The sequence below is a fragment of the Ptychodera flava genome, chromosome 17 (assembly GCF_041260155.1).
Source record: "Ptychodera flava strain L36383 chromosome 17, AS_Pfla_20210202, whole genome shotgun sequence".
Lineage (NCBI taxonomy): Eukaryota > Metazoa > Hemichordata > Enteropneusta > Ptychoderidae > Ptychodera > Ptychodera flava.
Window position 1 is genome coordinate 15,489,347 of NC_091944.1, and position 21,652 is coordinate 15,510,998.

A 21,652-nucleotide genomic window follows, 5' to 3' on the forward strand; every position below is an offset into this window, starting at 1 on the left:
AGATTCCTTCCTTTTATTTATAAACACCATCCATTTTCGACCTCTTGAACCACAGCGTAGAAGTTCAGGCCGTGAAGAAAGGCAGGTTGAAGGCTACAATTGCGTCATGTATAGGAATTGGAAAGGGTTTCTCTAGTATCTCTGCACGAACATAGTCTCTCATGCTCATTGAGGCGTGGTTAATCTTTGTGTGCACAAACTGCAAGTCTTATCTCCTTCATTGAGGCGTGGTTATCGGCTGCTCCTTTGGTCCGATATCACGTATTTACTGTACGAAAACAAGGCTATCTCGATCGTATTGTAAACATCCCATGACTCAACAGATTCTTTGATGAAAAATACCTTTTCAAGCTCTGAGTAAAGCCAATTCTAAGGATGCCATAACTTCATAAATTTAAGTGCTGGGTGTCAAAAATGGTGTCAGTTTTGAAGGTCTCAAACCACAGGGTAGCCAGGCAGAAAAAACAAACAAACAAACAAACAAACAAATAAAATAAACAAAAATATACAAACATACAAATAGGCATACAAATACATAAATAAATTACAACAAAAATACAGACAAAATAAACAAACAAACAATATCATGAATAAATAACAAACACACAAACAGATAAACATCTATATTTATATTCTATCTATCCATAAAATATATATATATATGTATATATTATATATATATATATATATATATATATATATATATATATATATATATATATATATATATATATATATATATATAAATTTTTGTGGTGTGTGTGTGTTAGAGACAACAGCATATCAAAAAAAGACTGAAATAATTAACTGAACCGCTCATGCCAAATATTCTACCACGGCGGTATCACTCTTCCCTATACTTGGAAGTATAGGGAATTCGGGAAGAGTGATACCGCCGTGGTAGAATATTTGGCATGAGCGGTTCAGTTAATTATTTCAGTCTTTTTTCGATATGCTGTTGTCTCTTACACACACACACATTATATATATATATATATATATATATATATATATAATATATATAATATATATATATATATATATATATATGGATAGATAGAATATAAATATAGATGTTTATCTGTTTGTATGTTTATTTATTCATGATATTCTTTGTTTGTTTATGTTTGTCTGTATTTTTGTTTGTAATTTATTTATGTATCTGTATGCCTATTTGTATGTTTGTATATTTTTGTTTATTTTGTTTGCTTGTTTGTTTGTTTGTTTGTTTTTTCTACCTGGCTACCCTGTGCCCAAACTAGAAAGTACGGGAAGATAGAATTGGCATATTATTTTCACATTTCCATAGAACAAGGGCAGTGTTGTCAGCATGTTTCATGGAAAACCTTCAGCGATAAAGCTTCACTGTCATTAAACTCCACGGCTAGACTAAAAAGGCAGCATTATAAGCAGAAATCGCAGAGGGAAGACGATAAGCACGGTTACGGTGTCGTCGAACGGAGTCAGAAGACGATTACATAATGATTAGAAGAAAGAGGATTGATGAGTCATCCACTTCGTACATATGGTGTCAGGCACTATCTTTCAACTGTAGATTGCAAGGCCAGTGAACATCGCGATCTTCAATGATCTTGTGTTGTTCCGAAATGGTTGTTCGAAGAACATTGTACATCGCCGTCTTCGTGGTTGTGTCGTGCGCAAACTTCGCCGGTTCTCAAAAGTTCGACAGTGACGTTCGAGAATTAAAGGCAAAGATCGAATCGGGCCTTTCGCAGATTGGGAACCTAAAAGACCAAGCACCCGACGATGAAGACGAGGAATTAGTGCAGCGTTTGAGAAAGCTTGTCAGTGTTATCTCGTCAGATGTTGGAGCCGCGAACAGCTCCAGCAATGTGTCTGCAGCATGTGCTCAGGATATTACAAGGCTAGTCAACGATTGGCCTGATGCGTCTTACGCTCGGCAAAGTGAGTAGAAAGCCATGGCATGAAATCCCAGTTTGACTGTTTCCAGTTTGCTTTCATGTGAAACACCTCTCTGAGCGTCACCTTTGATAATGTCAACATTACCTCAACCGAGATAGTGCGTGAAATACTCGCTTCAAACTTTAACAGTCACGAGGACGAGTGAATATATATAACGTAACGGTTACATCTGATGAAGACAGGACGAAGTTAGCCATCTCTAGATAAATATTTTTTCGATACCAAAAATTGTTATTATATGAAATTATTCACAAAATACTGGAATTTAAGGCCAAATACAACGTTCACTTGATGCATTGCCCAAGACGTGTAGTATCGAGGACAACAGTTGAACGTACATACCATACCTGGTATTTTGTGTAGTTATCGTATGCGAATGAAAATCAAATTTTACTGTGTTAGAGAAATATACAATTTCTTAATTCGCAATACAATTTGCCTACACTGGGTTTTAATATCGCTTGCTGATTGGGTTTGTTCAGCTGCGCGTCAACCGAAATTTAACCCGCAAATTTGAAACAATGGTGTGGTGGAACAATCGTAGCAAATTGTTTCACGTAAACTCACAGGCTTTATACAAGTGTTTTTTCACTGTATGATTATTGATAGTCATGTATATGATTTTTTTTAAGAATGAAATATTGAAATTGTAGAAGAGCTACTCGTTGTTTACATAAAACGTTTATAAAGTAAGCGGTCAGATAGTAACACCAAAGGTCATTGAATTGCGCATGACTGTTATAAACAATATGTTGAAATTCTGTATAAGGCAACAAAAGAAGGTGAAATATAAGTCATTATGCTTATGACCATGTAAACCAGTGCAATTGTGTCTTGGCAACTGGTACATGGTATGCCAAAGAATTGAAAGTTTAACCTATGATGATTAGCAGATTCCAGGAAACGGTTCAGTTTAGTTGGCTTGCCCGATTTTCTTTACAGCACGTAAAATATGGTGTGATGGAAACACTAAAAATTCAAGGAACTATGTATAAGTCAGACAAAATAGCTGCTATTGCACATATGTTAATGCAATCCTTCATCAAGACAAGTTCACAGTCACAAAAGTGTTCGCATTGGCGTTTTCAATAATATTGTTTTCTTGTCTTATATTCGTATTCACAGTGGTGGCGTCCTTTGGAAGCAGACTGAACTTAATTAGGCGTTTTGAATACACATACAACCCTCATTCGTGGGGATTGTTCGAAGTGTGTCGAGAAGTTAGACCCACTGCAGACAGATCATTCGGTGGACAGTATTGTCTCGCATCAGGGGTATGTGAACATAAGTTCATATATTGCATGAAATGTTTAGCTACCAGTGACTTCTTGACCTTGTAACAATCTGCTGCTTTCTATCTACCTTACCTTGACACTCCCTGCCTCCCTTCCCGTCCACCTTTCACCAATAAAACGTATTACCTGTCGACTTACCTCAAGCATACCTATGTTGAACATTTACTTACCTCATTGCCAACAAGCCTATCTATCTTATAATCGAACAGCTCACCCATATATTTGCCGAACTGCCAGCATTTCTACCTGACAACAGTATTACCAACAGACAAACCTACAGCATTCCATCTATTGAATACCCTCTCTCTATATCTGCCTTCCTATCACAGGAGAGTGTTTAGAAAAATTAATATTTTGGAAAATTGGCTTTCCAAAGGAAAGGCCTAAAAAATTATCCTTAATTTTAAACAGATTTGATCGTCTGTCTTCTGAGACAGTAAAAGGAGAAAACCTCAAAATGAGGAGGAAGTCCACAATTTTGATAATGATCTGAACATTACTTGTTCACCTGTAGTTGGGAAGATTTGGAGTGTGTTTTCCGGACAGCTGCAATAGTGCTGACGTTAAGAATGCCATAGTTGAAGGTAAGATCGATTATATTACAACAAACATAAATAGAGATGTTACAGACTGTGTGCATCAGATCTTTTTTCATTTGAAGTATGAAATTTTAGGTTATCAGAACTGCCGTGAGTAAGTAAGTAAGTAAGTAAGTAAGTAAGTAAGTAAGTAAGTAAGTAAGTAAGTAAGTAAGTAAGTAAGTAAGTAAGTAAGTAAGTAAGTAAGTTAGTAAGTAAGTAAGTAAGTAAGTAAAGTAAGTAAATAAGTAAGTAAGTAAGTTAGTAAGTAAGTAAGTAAGTAATTAAGTAAAAATAAGTAAGTAAGTAAGTAAGTAAGTAAGTAAGTAAGTAAGTAAGTAAGTAAGTAAGTAAGTAAGTAAGTAAGTAAGTAAGTAAGTAAGTAAGTAAGTAAGTAAGTAAGTAAGTAAGTATGTAAGTAAGTAAGTAAGTAGGTAGGTAGGTAGGTAGGTAGGTAGGTAGGTAGGTAAGTAAGTAAGTAAGTTAGTAATTACGTAAGTGACTAAGAAATTGCATATGACAAGTAATTTTTGCTGATTTTCTCGCTTTCGGTAAAAATATTACTTTCTCTGATACCGATAGTTTGACAGAGTTCAAATTTGACATGGATCTCCTTAAGAAACCCTTATTAAGTGAGAGTTAGATTAGCATAAAATTAGCATACTAAAAGTTTTGAATTTTTCTCGAATTTTTGCTCAATTTCCTTCAAATCTGCAATCAAAGCAATCACAGTTGCTTTGTAAGTCAAGAAAGTGAACTCAACTTCGGACTACAGTTAGGTTAAGACACTGCTTTTGAACCCAAATGTCTTCTTCAGTTTAACGTTCAACACAGCGTACACTATCTTTGTCATTACAGCTGGTGTTGGCGCTCCTGATGAGGTGCGTTGTGCTGAAGACCAACCTTTCCGAACTGGAGACATTATCGCCATGTAAGATGTGACTGCTCAATTAAACGTTTAAAACAGCACAGACTTGGTTAAGAACCAAGTAACACGATTGGAACTAATTTGGGATAATTGGATGGTGAAGTTATGCCGATTTAATCTACAAATGTAATCTCATCTACTTTTCTTTTTACATTACACACTCGTTTTTATGAGTTATTTGTATTATTGAAACATTCAACTATCTGGCACCTAACACTTTTTAGAAATTTAAAAAAATATGAAAATCCAATTATCCCAAATTATAGTTCCAATCGTGTTAAGTATTTGCTGTAACAGAGATATGTATCTTGGTGCTTGACTATTGAATATTTGTCTAGATGCATTCAGCTATATTTGCCCATGTTATGATGAAGCAAAGTATTGATCGAGTGTGTTACAGTTTATGTTGTTACTGAAGACCCATATGCATCTTCATCATATGCACATTTAAATCCGTTCTTTTCTTTTATCCACAGTGTAATATTTAGTATCCTGGCCGGTTTGATGGTACTCGGCACTGCGTACGATGTTATCTGGCACTGGAACCTCAAACGAAAGATCAAAAGAAGTGAAGAGATCGCTAACATGGACACAATGAAAGAAGAACTCGTCAAGAATAAGTCAAAACTGGACAAGATTAAGAAGAAAAGGCCAGGTTTGATTATTATCTGGTGGTAAAGTATGATAGAAAATGGTGCCGACAGTTTTTTTCAGTTGGGAAGCATTTCACTGATAACTGTGTCTCAACTAAACTTGAAGCATTAATATATAGTTGTCATATAAAGATATCTCGGTCTCTAGAGTTCTACGGAAATGATGCAAAATACAAATTTAACGGTATACAGTCACCTGTAATCTAAATATGCCCATATATGGTCAAAGGGGCGTTCCTTGGTCTTCAAAATGCCTAAGTGAGGGCGCTGTCTTTAAAAGCGGTCAGCCGCTTAAAATCTGTGATTGGTTAGATTTTCTCTTTCCATGGTAACTGCGGCAAAATTGGAACAGGTGACAGTATACCTTTAACCTACCTATTAAAACTTCAGCGTTCCACTGAAATATGTAGTCGTATATTGGAATGCTGGGCGATGGTAAGAAGTGTATTATTAAAATAACAGCGAGTCGTACTTCTTTCGAAAGGTATTCTGGGAAGGATCTTGATTACTTTCTCAGTCGTCTCAAATGGTCGGAAAATTCTGAGCACGAACTCGGGTGGTTCCGGCACAATCTCGTCAATCAACGGAATTCGGGTGATCAGCATGATGTGGATAATACTGGGACATGTTTACTCCTTTCCCCTTGAATTAGTTGGTAAGACACTGCTAGCCGTTTACCCCAGATTTTCACTTGTTGATTGAATTTACCTACTTAAAAATAAAGAAACTAACGGACACTGAAAGACTTAAAGGGCCTATGACATGATTTCCAAAGTTTTTATTTTTTCCCTTCAAAAACTCAGCTAGGGGACCTGTCTATGGATTGCATATTGTGTCAGTTCTGAAAGATTGTGTCAGTTCTGAAAGACGTGCGAGAAGGGCGAAATTTGACTCCTTTTTCATGCCTGGTGATCAGGGGGCCTCTTCCTACCCGAGCCAGGCAGCGGTATTAGCATATTGACCAACATGTACAATTGACGTCATTTGTGGCACGCTATTGTCACTAAAGTGTATTTAGCGGTTCTTGCATAAATTAGACCACAAATAAAGTCAGCTATATAAACAGTGCTCACAGACGCCCAGTAAACACTGGCAAGGAAGCCACACCGGCGGTCCAGCTGCATAATATCAAGTTGCTTCCAGCGGGGACAGTTTTGACCAGAATTCAGAAAGTGATTTCGAGGGGAATTAGCTTGAAGGCGCATAGGCAACCCCAGGCATCCGGGACGAGTGGTTCCAAATCAGAGTCAGATTCTGACTCTGAAGAACAAAGTGTGAGCGGACAAAGCAATAAGAATGCTCGGGACAGAATTGAAAGTACGATGAGGCTACGTTTCATTTATTTGTATGAAGTAGACAGTATCAGTCTTAGTTTAAGCTTTTCACGGTTGGATTTGTTTTATAAAAGTAGAGCAATCCCGCGCCTGAGTCTTTCGATTCAATGCATTGCATATTGTAGCTGCAGTACTATTCAGTATACTCTCGGTGCACTGTGACAGTTTTCCCGACGACCTCAGTTTCGGACATTCAATCACATGCTGTTCGTCCGACTCACTTCGCTCCGTAATGATAGCATTTTACAAGTTGTATGACCTCATATTAAGTCAAGTGATGCTGCTGTCCTGTTTTGGATAGTTTGTTTAGTAGAAGCTATTTTGGGCTATACAAATTTGGCGAAGTTAGCTAGACCATACGATAAAAGGTGCCGAAAGCAACATATGTCCGGTATGAAACGCCAAACACGTCGAAGTATGGTTATGTCGTCTACTAAACGTAACTAATTACCAGGAAATATTTACATTCACTTTTTTTAACACATCAAAAATGAAAATTGGGGTTTTGAAGTTTCAAACTATCAAAATTTTGCCGCTAATCACTTTCCAAATATGACGTCCGATCACTGCGATAGCAGTCCGATTACTACGCACTCAACACGGGGTCAAAAAATTTGCAACTTGACCCCTAAATACCACTTCTGTTGCGTTAACAGTTTGAGGATATACAAAAAGGTTCAAATGGTATGGTAATAAAAATTCGTAGTGCTCGTCATTTATGAAAACGGCTTTGGGCGAAATTCACATACCCTTTCCGAAAACTATCACTCTGAGTGTAGCTGTGTTGGACGTCGACCTTTGACAGAACTATCATTTCCTTGGAGCACGAGACAAATTGTGCAATCGACCCATGTTCCCGTGCATTTTCAGAGCAAATGAATCCTGAAAAAAGTGACGTGTTAGGCCTATTTTGTACATGTTTGATGAAGAAAAACAAAGAAAGCTTGTCGCCGCATTGTCGGGTCGCCATTTGAATCGCCGTCTTCACCGTTCACGATCGTGTAGAGACGGGAAGCTTCCTGCCGCACAGATGTTTCCCGATGAATGACAATGAGACATCGACTGTCATCCTTCTTGTAATGTTTATTTCGTATATTTGGCACGAAAGCATAGTACACATAATCACATAGCCTTACAAGTCATTTTAATTTCTGTCATTTTAATTTACTCGATCGGCGAGGCGATCTACCGTAGGCGACATGTGACCGTTGGTGATTTCCTGAAGACCATGCTTACAATGTTCTCTCGTGCGTTGCGAGCTGGGTGTACGTTCTGAGCAAAGGAAGCCCTTGCCTCATACGGACATGCGATTGCGAAGGTGTGAAAGACTGTTTGCCCGTATTAAGATAAGTCGTCGGCTCAACTTCGAAAAGCCGAAAAAAGTCGAACGAATTGGGCTAGGGTACACGCCCACCCGTAACTTTTACTTGCGTTTTATCTGGACAAGGGGGACGATACGCAATGCAAGACAGTGACGTAGGCTAACTTCAAGACCCAAACAGTGATTTTACGTTTGGTTGTGTGGGGCAGTCATAGGCCCTTTAAACTTTTGCTCAAACTTTCCTAAAAATCGTGACCTTTCCTTTTCGAAATCAAGATAAAATCGGGGGTCACGGTGCAAAGTTTGGAACTAGAGAAACGCATTACCTAAAATCACTTATATTTGAAATTCAAAATGGCCACCGCTGCTGAATTAACTCTATGTGACAAATTTAATTTTGCATTTTCAAAATAAAAAGATGAATACACTAGTGTACTTACTCCATGAACTTCAAAATGAGCCCTCGCAAGTGGTAAACTAAAGAAGGATTGAAAAAATCTAAAGGTCCAAATTGAAGTCCCCGAGCTCAAGATCTAAGGTACTTACCTCTATTTATTGTGGACGGTGAGATTGTCTTTAACCCCGACCCGCCTCCTTCCTCTCTATCATTTTGTCTCTCAATCCCTTTGGCTCTATCTGTCTGTATGTCTTTCCTTCAATTTATTCGACAATTGGTAAATCGGTGATACATCATTTTATCAAACAATGATCTTTCGTTCTTTATTCTGACCTTTCATATAACCATTCACCATACTGCAATCGTCATATTGTATTATGTCTCTTTCTCGATCGCAGACAATGCCAGATATCTTGTCGATTATGTTTTTGAAAGATGGTCCACCCTCACGGTATTCGGGTCAATATTCGCAGTAGACGTTTTTTTCCTGTTGAGGTGAATCATTTCTTTTGTTCTCATTCATAATTAATTCCCTCCTATAATATGACGTATGTGCAGTTTGTACTTGCCAAGCATATAACCATTCACCATACTACAATCGTGGTACCGTGGGACAGTGGTTAGGGTACCGGACGCAGAGAGACGGTGAGTTCGAGACCCGTTAAGTCCAGAGTAACGGACTCACTGTCGGAGGATGGTGTGAGTTCGAGACTCTAACACGGCGTTGTGCCCTTGAGCAAGGCACTTTACTCCCCATTGCTCCATTCAGTAGTGGGTTATGGGTACCTCATCTTGTAATTGGGCGTTCGTTGGATGATCGATGAGCTAAAGGTCAAACTAGCCAGCTCAAACACTATTTGCCGCTAGAATTTGAATTTTTTAAGTAATATTGCTATATTGACAACTCGACTCGACCACTCTTTATATTTTATGCAAATTCTGAGTGAGGAAACCTAACATTGCATACTGCAAGGAGAAGCAGAAGAAAAAAAGATGTCTTCCAGGGCCAAAATAACAAAGGGACAAATGAAAAGTTACGAGGTTTGCCAAAATTATATTCAGTTCATACTGAAAACGGACGAACTGCGTCTATTTGCCTTTGTCTCTTTCCATACGACATGGCGTCCATGTATCACTGTGTAATTCATAATACACTCGATAACTCAGACAAGATTTACACTTTCTTTATAAATTAAATTTATTTTCAGTGGGTTCCTTGTGACCTACCTCGCCTTGCGGCACATGCGCAAAACGAAAGGGAAGATGAACTGGTTCCTCTTTTACTTTCATCGTTGGTGGCGTCTTACACCAGCACTAGGACTGATGTTGTTGCTCTGGTCGACGCTGATGTTGCATCTAGGAGACGGCCCCGACTACACGAGAAGGCCTTTGTACGCGCAAGAGCAATGCCGGAAATATTGGTGGGCAGTTTTACTCTACTTTCACAATATGTACCCCTGGGTTGGAGGCGTCGATATAGTACGTTGATTTTCACATTGTTTTTCCTTTTCCTTCTGTATTTGGGTTGAACGAGCTAGCGCTGACGATTCTTTGCAACATATCCCCTGTTACAATTACAATTCGTAGCCACATTATAATAATATATACTTTACAATTGGTTTTTAATGATGCACGAATTTCTATTCATAAAGCTGATTTTATGCGGCAGAGGACGCAAGGCGCAACGTTTCTCTGGTGAACTGATAAAAAATGCCCCAGACTTAGAATGTAATTAGCATATTTCAAATCACATTGAGCATGTCGAGGATAAAGACCCATGTGCTCGCACATGCACTAGCACAAACATGCGAAACGCATCTCAAAAAATCATTTCGTCCACACTCCTGCCTTTCAGAATAAGCGAACAGTGCATACATACCATTGAAATACGGAGCCATTTGCTACCAAGCGGTCTTGCTTCGTGAGTAAACCGACCCAGGCAAACCGATCAGAAATTCCTTTCCAAAGTGTAACTTTATTCAATTGACTTGTAGATTATATGCGCCTCGAAAGTGCATGACTTAGACTTTTGCTCAAACAATCCTCGATGAAACGTTCAACCGTACTCTTTCAAATCCAACAATAAAAATCATGGGTCACCGTGCAAAATTTGATAGACTTAAGTGGAGAAGCAAATAGCCTAATATTTGAAAAGCAAATTTGCCACCATACCTGTGTAAACTAAATGGCATATAAATAAATTTTTGATAAACGGTAAACATTTTTCAGTCTCCAATAGCTTGAAGGGACGATGATGACCGTATATTTTCATCTTCAGTGCATGGGTTGGCTTTGGTATCTGTTTGTTGACATGCAGCTGTATGTGATCAGCCCGTTCTTCATAATTCTACTTCACAAGTAAGTAAACCGACGGCATTTATAACCAGTATTAGATTTAGAAGTGTTCCATGTCATCAAAATCATGCCGATCATGATTTTCCCGCTTTCACTGGCGCTGATTATGTAATTCTCATGGGCGGCAACGTGAGAGAATATTATTATTATTATCATTATTCTTTATTAATCCAATATAAAAATGGAAATGTCTTGTGGAATAGGTTTGCCAATCACCCATGGTCGACTTTTTGAGCTCTACAATAGTATTGTCAAACGATACATAAGATTAACCGATAAGGCATGTCATCTTTCCGTGTCAGACTTGTTGTTAAGGTAGAATGCGCTTCTTGGACAGATATTTGGACTCTCAATTTTTTTTTTCTGGTCAACCCGTGGGTTTCTTTGAGTAACTAAAGTTTTCACTGTTTTAGTTTTTCGGAAATTGAAAATTTGATTTTTCCCATACCGATAACACAGTGATGGCGGCCACTTTGAATTTCAAATATCAGTAAAGAACCAGAATTTGAACGGTCACCTCAGATTTTTATTCTTGGTTTTGAAAGAAGATGGTTGAAAGTTTGCTTTGGGAAAGTTTTAGAAAAAGTTCATGTCTTTAATTTTCGAGGAGTGAACTAGACTACCTTAAGTATCAGCTGACTTGAACCTTTTAAAAATGATTCTAATCTTCCAATCAGAGACCATGAAATCACCTCAACAATGTGTTTTTCTTTTTGATAATCACTTTACAGATCGGCCAAATTAGGTACGTTGGCGGTGGCTTCTTTCACCGTTGCTTCCATGGCAACTGTTGCCGGGCTTGCGACATACTACGGATATCCAATAGGAAATACTAATCCAATGTAAGGATTTATTTTTGATTTTTTGTCATGCAATGTAAAAAATCCGTTTTGCGTTTCAATTCAAAAGCCCGTTTTCCTTTAATGCAATGCATATACGACGATCAATTTGTCAGACGAAATAATTCAATATGGGTACAAGACGGCCACTTTTAGTGGCATTTTTTCATGTTCATAGCAATCACGATGATATACATCAGTTTATGCACAATGATATACACGAGCATGCTGATACATTTTTCATGAAAATCCACAATTGCTTTCTGGAGGCCATTTTCGGACAAAAAGTTTAAAGATGTACGAAAAATCTATTAACTCGACAAGGTCAATGCTAAACGAAATATTCAAGTTTGTCTTTACACTTGTAAGGCCTTTCTAAGATACACAAATGTATACAAAAACATCTAAAAATTATTGAGGCATACTTTCAGGTGCTGACGTCACAAGTGATGGCTTAGTGACGGCTACACGATAATGCGCATCCGTATTCAAAAGCAGTAGAGAGTACCATAACTTTTTGTAAAATTTGGTAACGTTGTTTGTCACCATGACTTGTAATTACAAACTTTTGCAATTGAAATTTCTCAAAGATTCTATAACGACAACGTGGCGGCAGGGGACGACCACATTTATACGAAACCATGGAGTCGTCTGCAGGCGTATTTGGTCGGTGTCTACCTCGGTTATGTGCTGTGTCGACTCGATGGACAGAAAATCAAAATTAACAAGGTGAGAAAGGATGTATTTTTATAGCAAGTGAAAATCAACCACAGGGTCACGAAGATTGGATAAAAAAGTATTAACAGAGTCATCTTGTGACATGAGTTCAAATCAACTTCATTTCAACACCAGCCTGCAAGAAATTCTCATCGTCTCATCGAGCTATCGGAACAGTAGTTTTATTTCTTAGATTGTATGGATGAGAGTCTTGCAGGACATGGATGTAATACACATCTCATGATAGACAGAATTGATATTGTTTTGACAATGTCATTCATGTGTAGATCGCATAATCAGAATATCGAAGGTTAAAGCTCCATTAACTGTATTCCTTTTGTTGTGTTTCGAAATTTCCTATTATGTTTGTTGCGTTTGACAAACGCAGTCTCCAATCTTCTACGACCCCTGTTACTTTACAAACTGAGAAATTTAATCCGCGTAAACCCATGTCCGTAACATATTCGACTACAAGGAGCACGGATCTATTTTGACCTCATTTAGTCCTGTGTCGCAACTAATCTCTCATTGAATTTCAGATTTTTAATTTGTTTCTATGGTGTGCTGCAGCCGCCACTGCCCTTGCCATCGTCTACGGCGTCTGGCCTACCGTCATCACCATAGGGGAACGCCCGGAACAATGGGTTGCAGTTCTCTACAGGTCGACCACAAGTTTTGCTTTCGTCACATCTGTTGCGTGGGTCATATTCGCCTGTGAAACTGGAAACGGGGGTAAGCCATGATTCCGAAGATGCGGCCCAGGTTTAATACTGCCAGATCAAAATAATTCTGTAACGAAGACTAGATTTTCAATGCCACGGGTTTAACAAGCCCGAGAAAGTCGTTTGTACCAAATTTTGTGGGTCAACAGAAGATGTTGAAAATGAAACACCCTAAGATTTTTCCTCTGCGCGTCCAGAGCGTACCAACGTGTTTGATTGTGTCACCACAAACCTCATTTTCAACTAGACTCAGACGATAATGGAACTAGAGGCACTGTTCTGAAAACATTGAGTTTCTTTATTATATATACTTGTCACATACGCACATATACGTGTTGCAATAAGATCTCATCGCGAACCCTTTCTTCTTGAAATTCTGCTTAGTTCCTTAATCTTAATCTTAATCTTAATCTTTATTTCTTATATAGCGCATTACATTAAAAATAATCTCAATGCGCTTTACACTTAAAATCAACAAAAAGAAGGATGAAACAAAAATTGTTATAAACTGACAGTAAAAAAGCAAAGTTAAAATTAGCAACATGTTATAAAAATTCATCATAAAAACTACAAAAATCATGAATAAAAAGACGTAAAAAGGTGAGTTTTCAGTTTACTTTAAAAACATCGAATGACTGAACCGCTCGAATATGTAATGGCAGGGAATTCCATAAGCGAGGTGCACAAATTGAGAAAGCCCTATCACCGTAATACACTGTGTTTCCTATTGGCTGATATAAATTTACAACACTGGAGTGAGAGCGAAGTGTGCGCTGAGTGTCACGGACTGTAAGCAATTCACCTAAATACTTTGGAGCGTGACCATTGAGTATCTTATAAGTGATGCCAAGAATTTTGAATTCTATCCTTTGCTTAACTGGAAGCCAGTGTAATCTGTAAAGACAAGGTGTGATATGATCTGTTTTTCTTGTTCTAGTAATTAAACATATTTTTTAAATATATTACTGTAGACTCGGCAGGTTTAGCCCATGATTTCTCTTTTACAGGTCCTGTACACACGTTTCTGTCGTGGAGTGCCTGGATTCCTCTGTCACGTCTAACGTACTGTACCTACCTAATTCATCCAATAGTGATCTACATCTATTACTGGAGTAGAAAAACACCGATACATTACACAGAGATGAATATGGTGATTATTATTATTATTATTATTATTATTATTATTATTATTATTATTATTGTTGTTGTTGTTGTTGTTGTTGTTGTTGTCTTTGTCTACTGATATTCCTGTTGCTAAAAGCTTGATTTTGTTTTGGTGCAGCTCAGCAAAAGGCTCTGCGTAATATTAACACGGCAAAAATGCCTACAAAAGTGCGATTATAATTCACATTTTATCATCCTCAATTACGAAATCGAAAAATATAGTAAGCGGTGAAAAACAAACGAGTGAAATCAAACTATAGATATGCTAGAATGGCTCATGCCGGAAAATGCCGAGAGAGTTTGACCGGTTAAGAAGGGCTTGACTACGCAGTTTCTGCGTAGTGAAGCTTCATTACGTATTCATGGTGACCCCTGGCCAGCTGTCAATAACTTTGGGGGCTTTTGTCTTTTGGCCTGCTTTGCATATGCGTCGTTGGACACGACCTGCCAATCACCCAGGTAGTCAATTAAACTATTAATTGACTGTTTACCGACCCAATTAACACTATCCAGCAGTATCAGTCATATTTTAATCGCGTGGCCCGGGTGGGCACAACGTAGGAACGCGTGTATTTCTGTGTGTACGTTTCACTTGTGGTGTTGTTTGTACCATCGTGTGTCCTTGTTTCACCTACAGCATTACCTTCAAGGTGACAGGCTTACTATTAATGTTCAGTATCATTGCACCGAGTTCTGCCCACGGTGAAAACCACCTGTTTTGCCTACTAATTACTGCCCGAAGCTGCCCGTCCTGAATGTACCTATCTATAGCTACAGTAATCACATAAATCATTTATCAGTTTTGATATATACTCCTAAATTGTAAGTTTGATCAAAATCGAGACCACATTCAAGGGCTATGCAGACTGTCCATGTAAGCACACACAGTGACAAGAAGGCGGCAAACACCTACTCACCAAGCACATCGAATCGGCGAAAAGAAGCATAAAAGCTAGGCTTATCGCCAGAACAAACGCGCCAAGCGCTTACAAAAACCAACACCTACCATACAGCGGCCCTTTTCAGGGCCACCAAATACTCCAAAAAGGGAACTACCAAAAAATACGATAAGATGACATAGAACACACAAACACTTAAAAGAAATAACAAAAATCGTACACATAACAAAAAACTGAAACACAACATTAAATACAAAATAAACAATCACAGTAACGTAACAGAAAACATGGCCGTGGAAATAAATCAGCTATTTCCAAAGAAAAGCCGACAACAACATGAAATTCAACAACAACCTATCATCGCTCAAACTATGAAACTCCGAAAAATAGTACTAGGCAAAAGCCTTAAAATTCATTCGGACACCAACAAAACCAAACAGAATAAAACCACTTCAGGATTTCAACAAATAAAGTCGTATAATGTGACTACGCTACATCGTGAGACACAAACAATCGCAACAAGACCAATTCAAAGAAAAGTCAAATTGGACTCCACGAACAACAAAAAACAAAAACTTGAAGCTATCTGAAGCTGCTAAACTCGCACTTCTAGAGATACCCTTTCAACAAGGAAACAAAACATGTCGCGTGCCAAAAGAATCGCGATAAACCAGCTTGCAAACATTGGACAAATTTTGGGAAAATAACCCTTCGACAAGGGTCGGTTTTTCGTTATTGTCAACACAAACGATTACGTACTCGAATGCGAAAGGCAATTACGTAACACTCAGTATTATACACAACAAGCCAGAACAAACAGTAAACAAAGTAAATGAGCTATTAATTAAAATGTACGAGAACAAGCACATCAACCAGGATACTTGTAAGTATCTTGATCCAATAAACATAAAATCCGTACCCCGCAGTGGTACTTATTGCTTAAAAATTCACAAACCTCCGCAAAAATCTAAAAGACACACCAGTCAAAACAAAATTTACCGAAGTAAAGAAATATAGAACAAACAAACCGAACCACCAAACGGACTCACAACGTGACCAAAATTAATATACTTGCCTCGCTAATCGGAAAGCAAGACCACTAAAATGCATTAAAATAAATTTTCACAAACACAAACTAAGGAAAGAATCTACACTGCGACTGATGAGAAACCACACTCGGGTTTCGAAACGCAAGCGTCAAAGGGCGACTCTATCAACTTTTGTAACAACATAGGTCCGGCTGCGTCTCGCCATAAGCTTTCCCCACACAAACAAAACATTACCGTACACACTAATCCAAACTTCGCTACAAATATCCAAAGCGAAACAAACATTTCATTAACACAAACAATCGGATAAGAATGTAGGAACACATTTTCGAAACGAATCAAACACAAACTCGACACAAAAACTTTAGGATAGTTAGGTGGGGAGCCTGTTTCACATTTTTTACATCTCGCTATACTGTCTATGATTCTAAAAATAAAGTCATCTGCCACTTTTTCTGTATACGCGTTTGGCAAAACTCATCTCTTCAATCGAAAGTCGGGCGATTTCATGGTTCTTTGGGGCACTTAAGTGTACGTCGAGCTTAAGGAATGTAGTTACATTCGCAATGTTTTATTCGAAAATTATTTATTCCTTCAAGGGCAAATGCACATAATTTATGCCGTTGGAAATACTGGCCGCTCATAAACAAGACAATAAACTCAATATATGTGCATTTTTACTTATATTGTCAAAGTACCACCGACACCCACAAAAAACCAAATGGTTCAGTCCAGGTATTTGCAACTCTGCCATCCGACTGGTCAACAGGAAATCAACCATAGGTGTCTTTTGGCACGCGTATACGCCAGTCACCTAGGCGACGGTAATCTGCACCACTTATCACCATCGGGAAGGTACTCCTCCCCATATACCACTGGTGATCCCACCCTCAAGGCACTGCGTCATTCGACAATCATTGTTATTGTAATTTCCTGCATAAAATTAACAGCGAGGTCAACCGGTCAAACTCTCTCGGCATTTTCTCTCATGTTGATGCTTAGTTGAAATAAGGTTTAGATGTATCAATTTCAGGGCGTGTTTAGCTTTACTCCATTGGCACTGACGTCATTTATGATGGAATGTTCCTCTGACCAACATTTCTGGCGCCATGTCGTTGCCTTTCACTAATCTTTCGTTTTCATCTTCACTTCTATCTACAGGTATACTATTTCGTCGCAAGTCTGGTTTTATCCTACGCCTGCGCATTCGTGGTGTCACTAGCAATCGAAGCACCAATGATTGGATTAGAGAAAATCCTGCTCCGTCGTCGACGTTGAGTCTGACAGAATTCAAATGAACCTTCCCTTTCTCATCTTCTATTTTTCCTTCCCCTCAAAGCTTTGAAAGTCGATTAAAATATGTTGCTCTATAGAATGTAATTTCTTTCAGTGCACTGTTCTTGTTTTCTGTCCAAGGAAACAGTATATTTGACGATATTATGAATTTTCACTGACGTTTTTAACCTTTCGAAACCTTGGGAATATCAGCATGATCATCTTTGTAATCGTATGAACTGAGCTAGCTAGCCTGCAGACATCAACATTTTCCATACCGTTGCACGAGAACATGACATTGAATCAAGCAATCCGTTTTCACCCCTTCAAAACGCTTATAGGCAGTGCATATGTAACTATCACTGTCGTTAAAAATGTGACAGACACTTGCTTCGTGTTTGGCATAACCCTAGTCAGTCTTGCTGATCTGTAACACCCAGTCTCGTATATACTCTTTCGAGTAACGCTTTCCGATTTGTGATTAGAAGACTGGCGTTTTTGTTCGTTAAATTGGAACGTTGAAACAAATGAAGTTCATGTATTTAAAATGTTACTGGCTATATTTACGTCACAAATTCGACAATAAACCATGTTTATGTATAACGATATATTTGCTTATTATAGCGTTATCAAGTTAAACCAAATCCTATCTACATGTAAACTGAGTCAGTTTCTAAAATATTACCGTACACATTTCGAAAATTTAATGTCCATAATGAACAATATCACGCCATTGAGGACGCGTTCCATTTTATTGCAGTATATTCTGCTAATAAAAATCTTCTTACAGTTCACACTAATGTTGACGTGAACACCAATCCAAATATTTGCAAGATTCACATTTATTGGGCAGTCGTCGATCATAAAAGCAGAAGCAATAGAAACGTTATTCCTAAATTTTGGTGTCCATCCCCCATCTCAAAAGGAAACTTCTTTTTGCGAAATTGGTTTCAGAAAAACTGTGTTGATCATTGTGTATGGAGAATACAAACCCGTCTTCAGCGCACACGTTATGCAAAATCTACACATGGATATAGATAAACAACTATAAACACTTTTCCAATGTTCCAAGTAATCTATACACCATATCATCACGTTTAGTTGAGTCAACAGAGTAATATCATAGACAGTCTATGATATTACTCTGTGGTTGAGTCAACACGTTTGAAGCCGTGCACGAATAATTGTCCCATGTCTGAATTGCAATCCTTTCTCTTTTGTCGAATTTCTCTCTTCTGTTCTGCTTTCATGCATTGCAATTGAAGTATCATACTTATTGTATTATTTTATTTATTTATTTTTTGTTAAAGCAGAATCCTTATTGCGATTTTGACGCAAGCAAAAAGTATTGGGGTCTTTCCCCTCCCTCATTTAACTCAGAAATTACGTGTCTTATGCGTCAGCTTTGGCCCCTTAGATATTCAGCTGAAAAGACAAAAATCAATTTTTTCTGTTATTTAGGGATGGAAGTTATTGGTGATGCTCACCGAGTGTTTTTGTGATTCTTCTCTTTATGATTCATATGCATTTTTTCTTAATTGAATTGCTCTTGAATGTGACTCCTCGAAGGATTTGGAGGCATGGACATGCACAATGATGACAATAATTTTCCCTTTATCAGAGCTTTATTGTAAAAATCGGTGACTGTTTTCTCTTCTGCCTGTGCGTTCCCTCTTGAAAGTCGTTTATTGGTTCTTGAGTATTCAACTGTTTAGGGGGTTGTAGGATGGAAAAGACACGTACACAGAATTCCGTTCGAGTGAAAGAAGTTGAAATGATCAGTGTACAGTGCAATAACGGGAGGGACGCTGATTCATGTCGGTTTGTTTATGGCCTTATCAAAGTAAAACAGAGTGTTTAGAACTGACTTTGAAATTTTCACATCTGCACTTAAAGGTTGGGGATTGGCTGATTTTCTGAATCTTACTTATATCTTGATTGTGGCTAAAATTCTTATTTTCTAAGTCTACTCTAATCTTAAATTGCTGCAAAGGAGACTTTCGTTTTGCCAAGCGCCCTCAACAACTGCCGACAGGTGTTTTCCAATAAATAGATGACACAGAAGTAAATAAAGACGATTCTTCTCCTAATAGTGTGGTAGAACGAGAGATCCTGAAAGCAGCCTAACATTTTGTGACCATTTTGTGACCGTAACATTCTGAAGAGTTGTGTCAAACGACAAACGCTGACAAATTTGGGTACTATGAATGTATACACTCAGCTTCATTTGCACTCATATGGTGGGAATTACACTTAACTATGTCTCTTATCATTTTAAAGCTGATATGATGATACAAAGATTCATTAATCATTAACGTGCTGCTTTGAAGAAGCAAAGACAGGAACACCCGCTGTAAGTAAGATAGTTAGGAAGTGAGTATACATATTGATAGTGCCACAATTCGTCGAACCCGAAAAGTACGCATCCCAGTCATTGTGGCGGGCTACAAAGACAACGAGAGAAAACTTTGGCCAAGCATAGAGTAACAACAAACATTATAAATTTAGTGCTTCATAATACTCTTTTCTCGTTGATTAGGTATCTGTTTGAACCTTCTAAAGGTCAGTGGCCCTTTAATCCCTTTGTGATTTGTTAACTCGCACTGCTCTGCTATTTTGCCTGGTATTCGTTCAATTGTACCAACGAGGCAGCATTTCCAGTGCACTTCAAAAGAAGTTTATTTGCAGAATGGGTGGTTAATTTTCGCGGCTTACAGAATAGCAAAGAGAACACAGAATACAAAATACAAGAAGTGTATTACCACATGTTCAAAGTCAAAACAATATATGCGTGTATGCACCAAGTCCGCGTCTACCCTTTTAAAGCTGCTATGGTGGCGCCCATGTTTTCATGGTAGATAGTCCATGTAGCCGACACGAATATAGGACTACACGAAAATTATGCTAATGAGTCCAAGGCAAATATGGTAATGGGGGAGGGGATAGACTGTAGCCTACACGAATATACGGGCACACGAACATGGGGGAACTCCGAGGGACTACGCAGGGGCTTGTATCAAGTTGCGTACTTACTTAGTTACAGAGTTAGGCTGGGCTAACAACGCGGGGGCCTGTATCAAGTTGCGTACTTACTTAGTTACAGAGTTGGCTAGGGGAAGTACGCCGGGGGCCTGTATGAAGTTGCGTACTTACTTAGTTACAGAGTTAGGCTGGGGAAGTACGCGGGGGCCTGTATCAAGTTGCGTACTTACTTAGTTACAGAGTTAGGCAGAGGGAACTATGCGGGGGCCTGTATCAAGTTGCGTACTTACTTAGTTACAGAGTTAGGCAGAGGGAACTACGTGGGGGCCTGTATGAAGTTGCGTACTTACTTAGTTACAGAGTTAGGCTATGGGAAGTACGCAGGGGCCTGTACCAAGTTGCGTACTTACTTAGTTACAGAGTTAGGCTGGGGCAACTACGTGGGGGCCTGTCACAGAGTAAGCTTGGGGAATTACTCGGGGGCCTGTATCAAGTTGCGTACTTACTTAGTTACAGAGTTAGGCTGGGGGAACTAGGCGGTGGCCTGTATCAAGTTGCGTACTTACTTAGTTACAGAGTTAGGCTGGGCCAACTACGCGGGGGCCTGTATCAAGTTGCGTACTTACTTAGTTACAGAGTTAGGCTGGGGGAACTACGCGGGGGCCTGTATCAAGTTGCGTACTTACTTAGTTACAGAGTTAGGCTGGGGGAACTACGCGGGGGCCTGTATCAAGTTGCGTACTTACTTAGTTACAGAGTTAGGCAGGGGGAACTACGCGGGGGCCTGTATCAAGTTGCGTACTTACTTAGTTACAGAGTTAGGCTTGGCGAACTCGCGGGGGCCTGTATCAAGTTGCGTACTTACTTAGTTACAGAGTTAGGCTGGGGGAACTACGTGGGGGCCTGTATCAAGTTGCGTTCTTACTTAGTTACAGAGTTAGGCTTGGGGAACTACGCTGGGGCCCGTATCAAGTTGCGTACTTACTTAGTTACAGAGTTAGGCTGGGGAATGCACGGGGCCTGTATCAAGTTGCGTACTTACTTAGTTACAGAGTTAGGCTCGGGGAACTGCGCGGGGCCTGTATCAAGTTGCTACTTACTTAGTTACAGAGTTAGGCTGGGGAACTCGAGGGGGCTTGTATCAAGTTGCGTACTTACTTATTACAGAGTTAGGCTTGGGGAACTACGCGGGGCCTGTAT

General features: G+C 38.8%; 1 protein-coding gene across 1 annotated transcript; it reads left to right on the forward strand.

The window, feature by feature from the left end:
* Positions 1-1,280: 1,280 nt before the first annotated feature.
* Positions 1,281-18,143, forward strand: LOC139115581 (nose resistant to fluoxetine protein 6-like). The gene is made up of 14 exons (XM_070677823.1): positions 1,281-1,926; positions 3,070-3,218; positions 3,754-3,823; positions 4,676-4,748; positions 5,222-5,400; positions 5,883-6,053; positions 8,849-8,945; positions 9,659-9,929; positions 10,729-10,808; positions 11,537-11,647; positions 12,235-12,373; positions 12,901-13,093; positions 14,091-14,233; positions 17,357-18,143. The coding sequence occupies exons 1-14, from the start codon at positions 1,587-1,589 to the stop codon at positions 17,471-17,473; spliced, it is 2,133 nt and encodes a 710-aa protein (XP_070533924.1). The 5' UTR covers positions 1,281-1,586; the 3' UTR covers positions 17,474-18,143.
* Positions 18,144-21,652: the final 3,509 nt, after the last annotated feature.

What these genes read in the sequence shown, in the direction of transcription:
- LOC139115581 (XM_070677823.1), top strand. Translation starts at nt 1,587, where the DNA reads ATGATCTTGTGTTGTTCCGAAATGGTTGTTCGAAGAACATTGTACATC. An exon ending in TAAGAATGCCATAGTTGAAG is followed by an intron (nt 3,824 to 4,675) that starts GTAAGATCGATT and finishes TTGTCATTACAG; the next exon opens with CTGGTGTTGGCGCTCCTGAT. An exon ending in AGAAAATCAAAATTAACAAG is followed by an intron (nt 12,374 to 12,900) that starts GTGAGAAAGGAT and finishes ATTGAATTTCAG; the next exon opens with ATTTTTAATTTGTTTCTATG.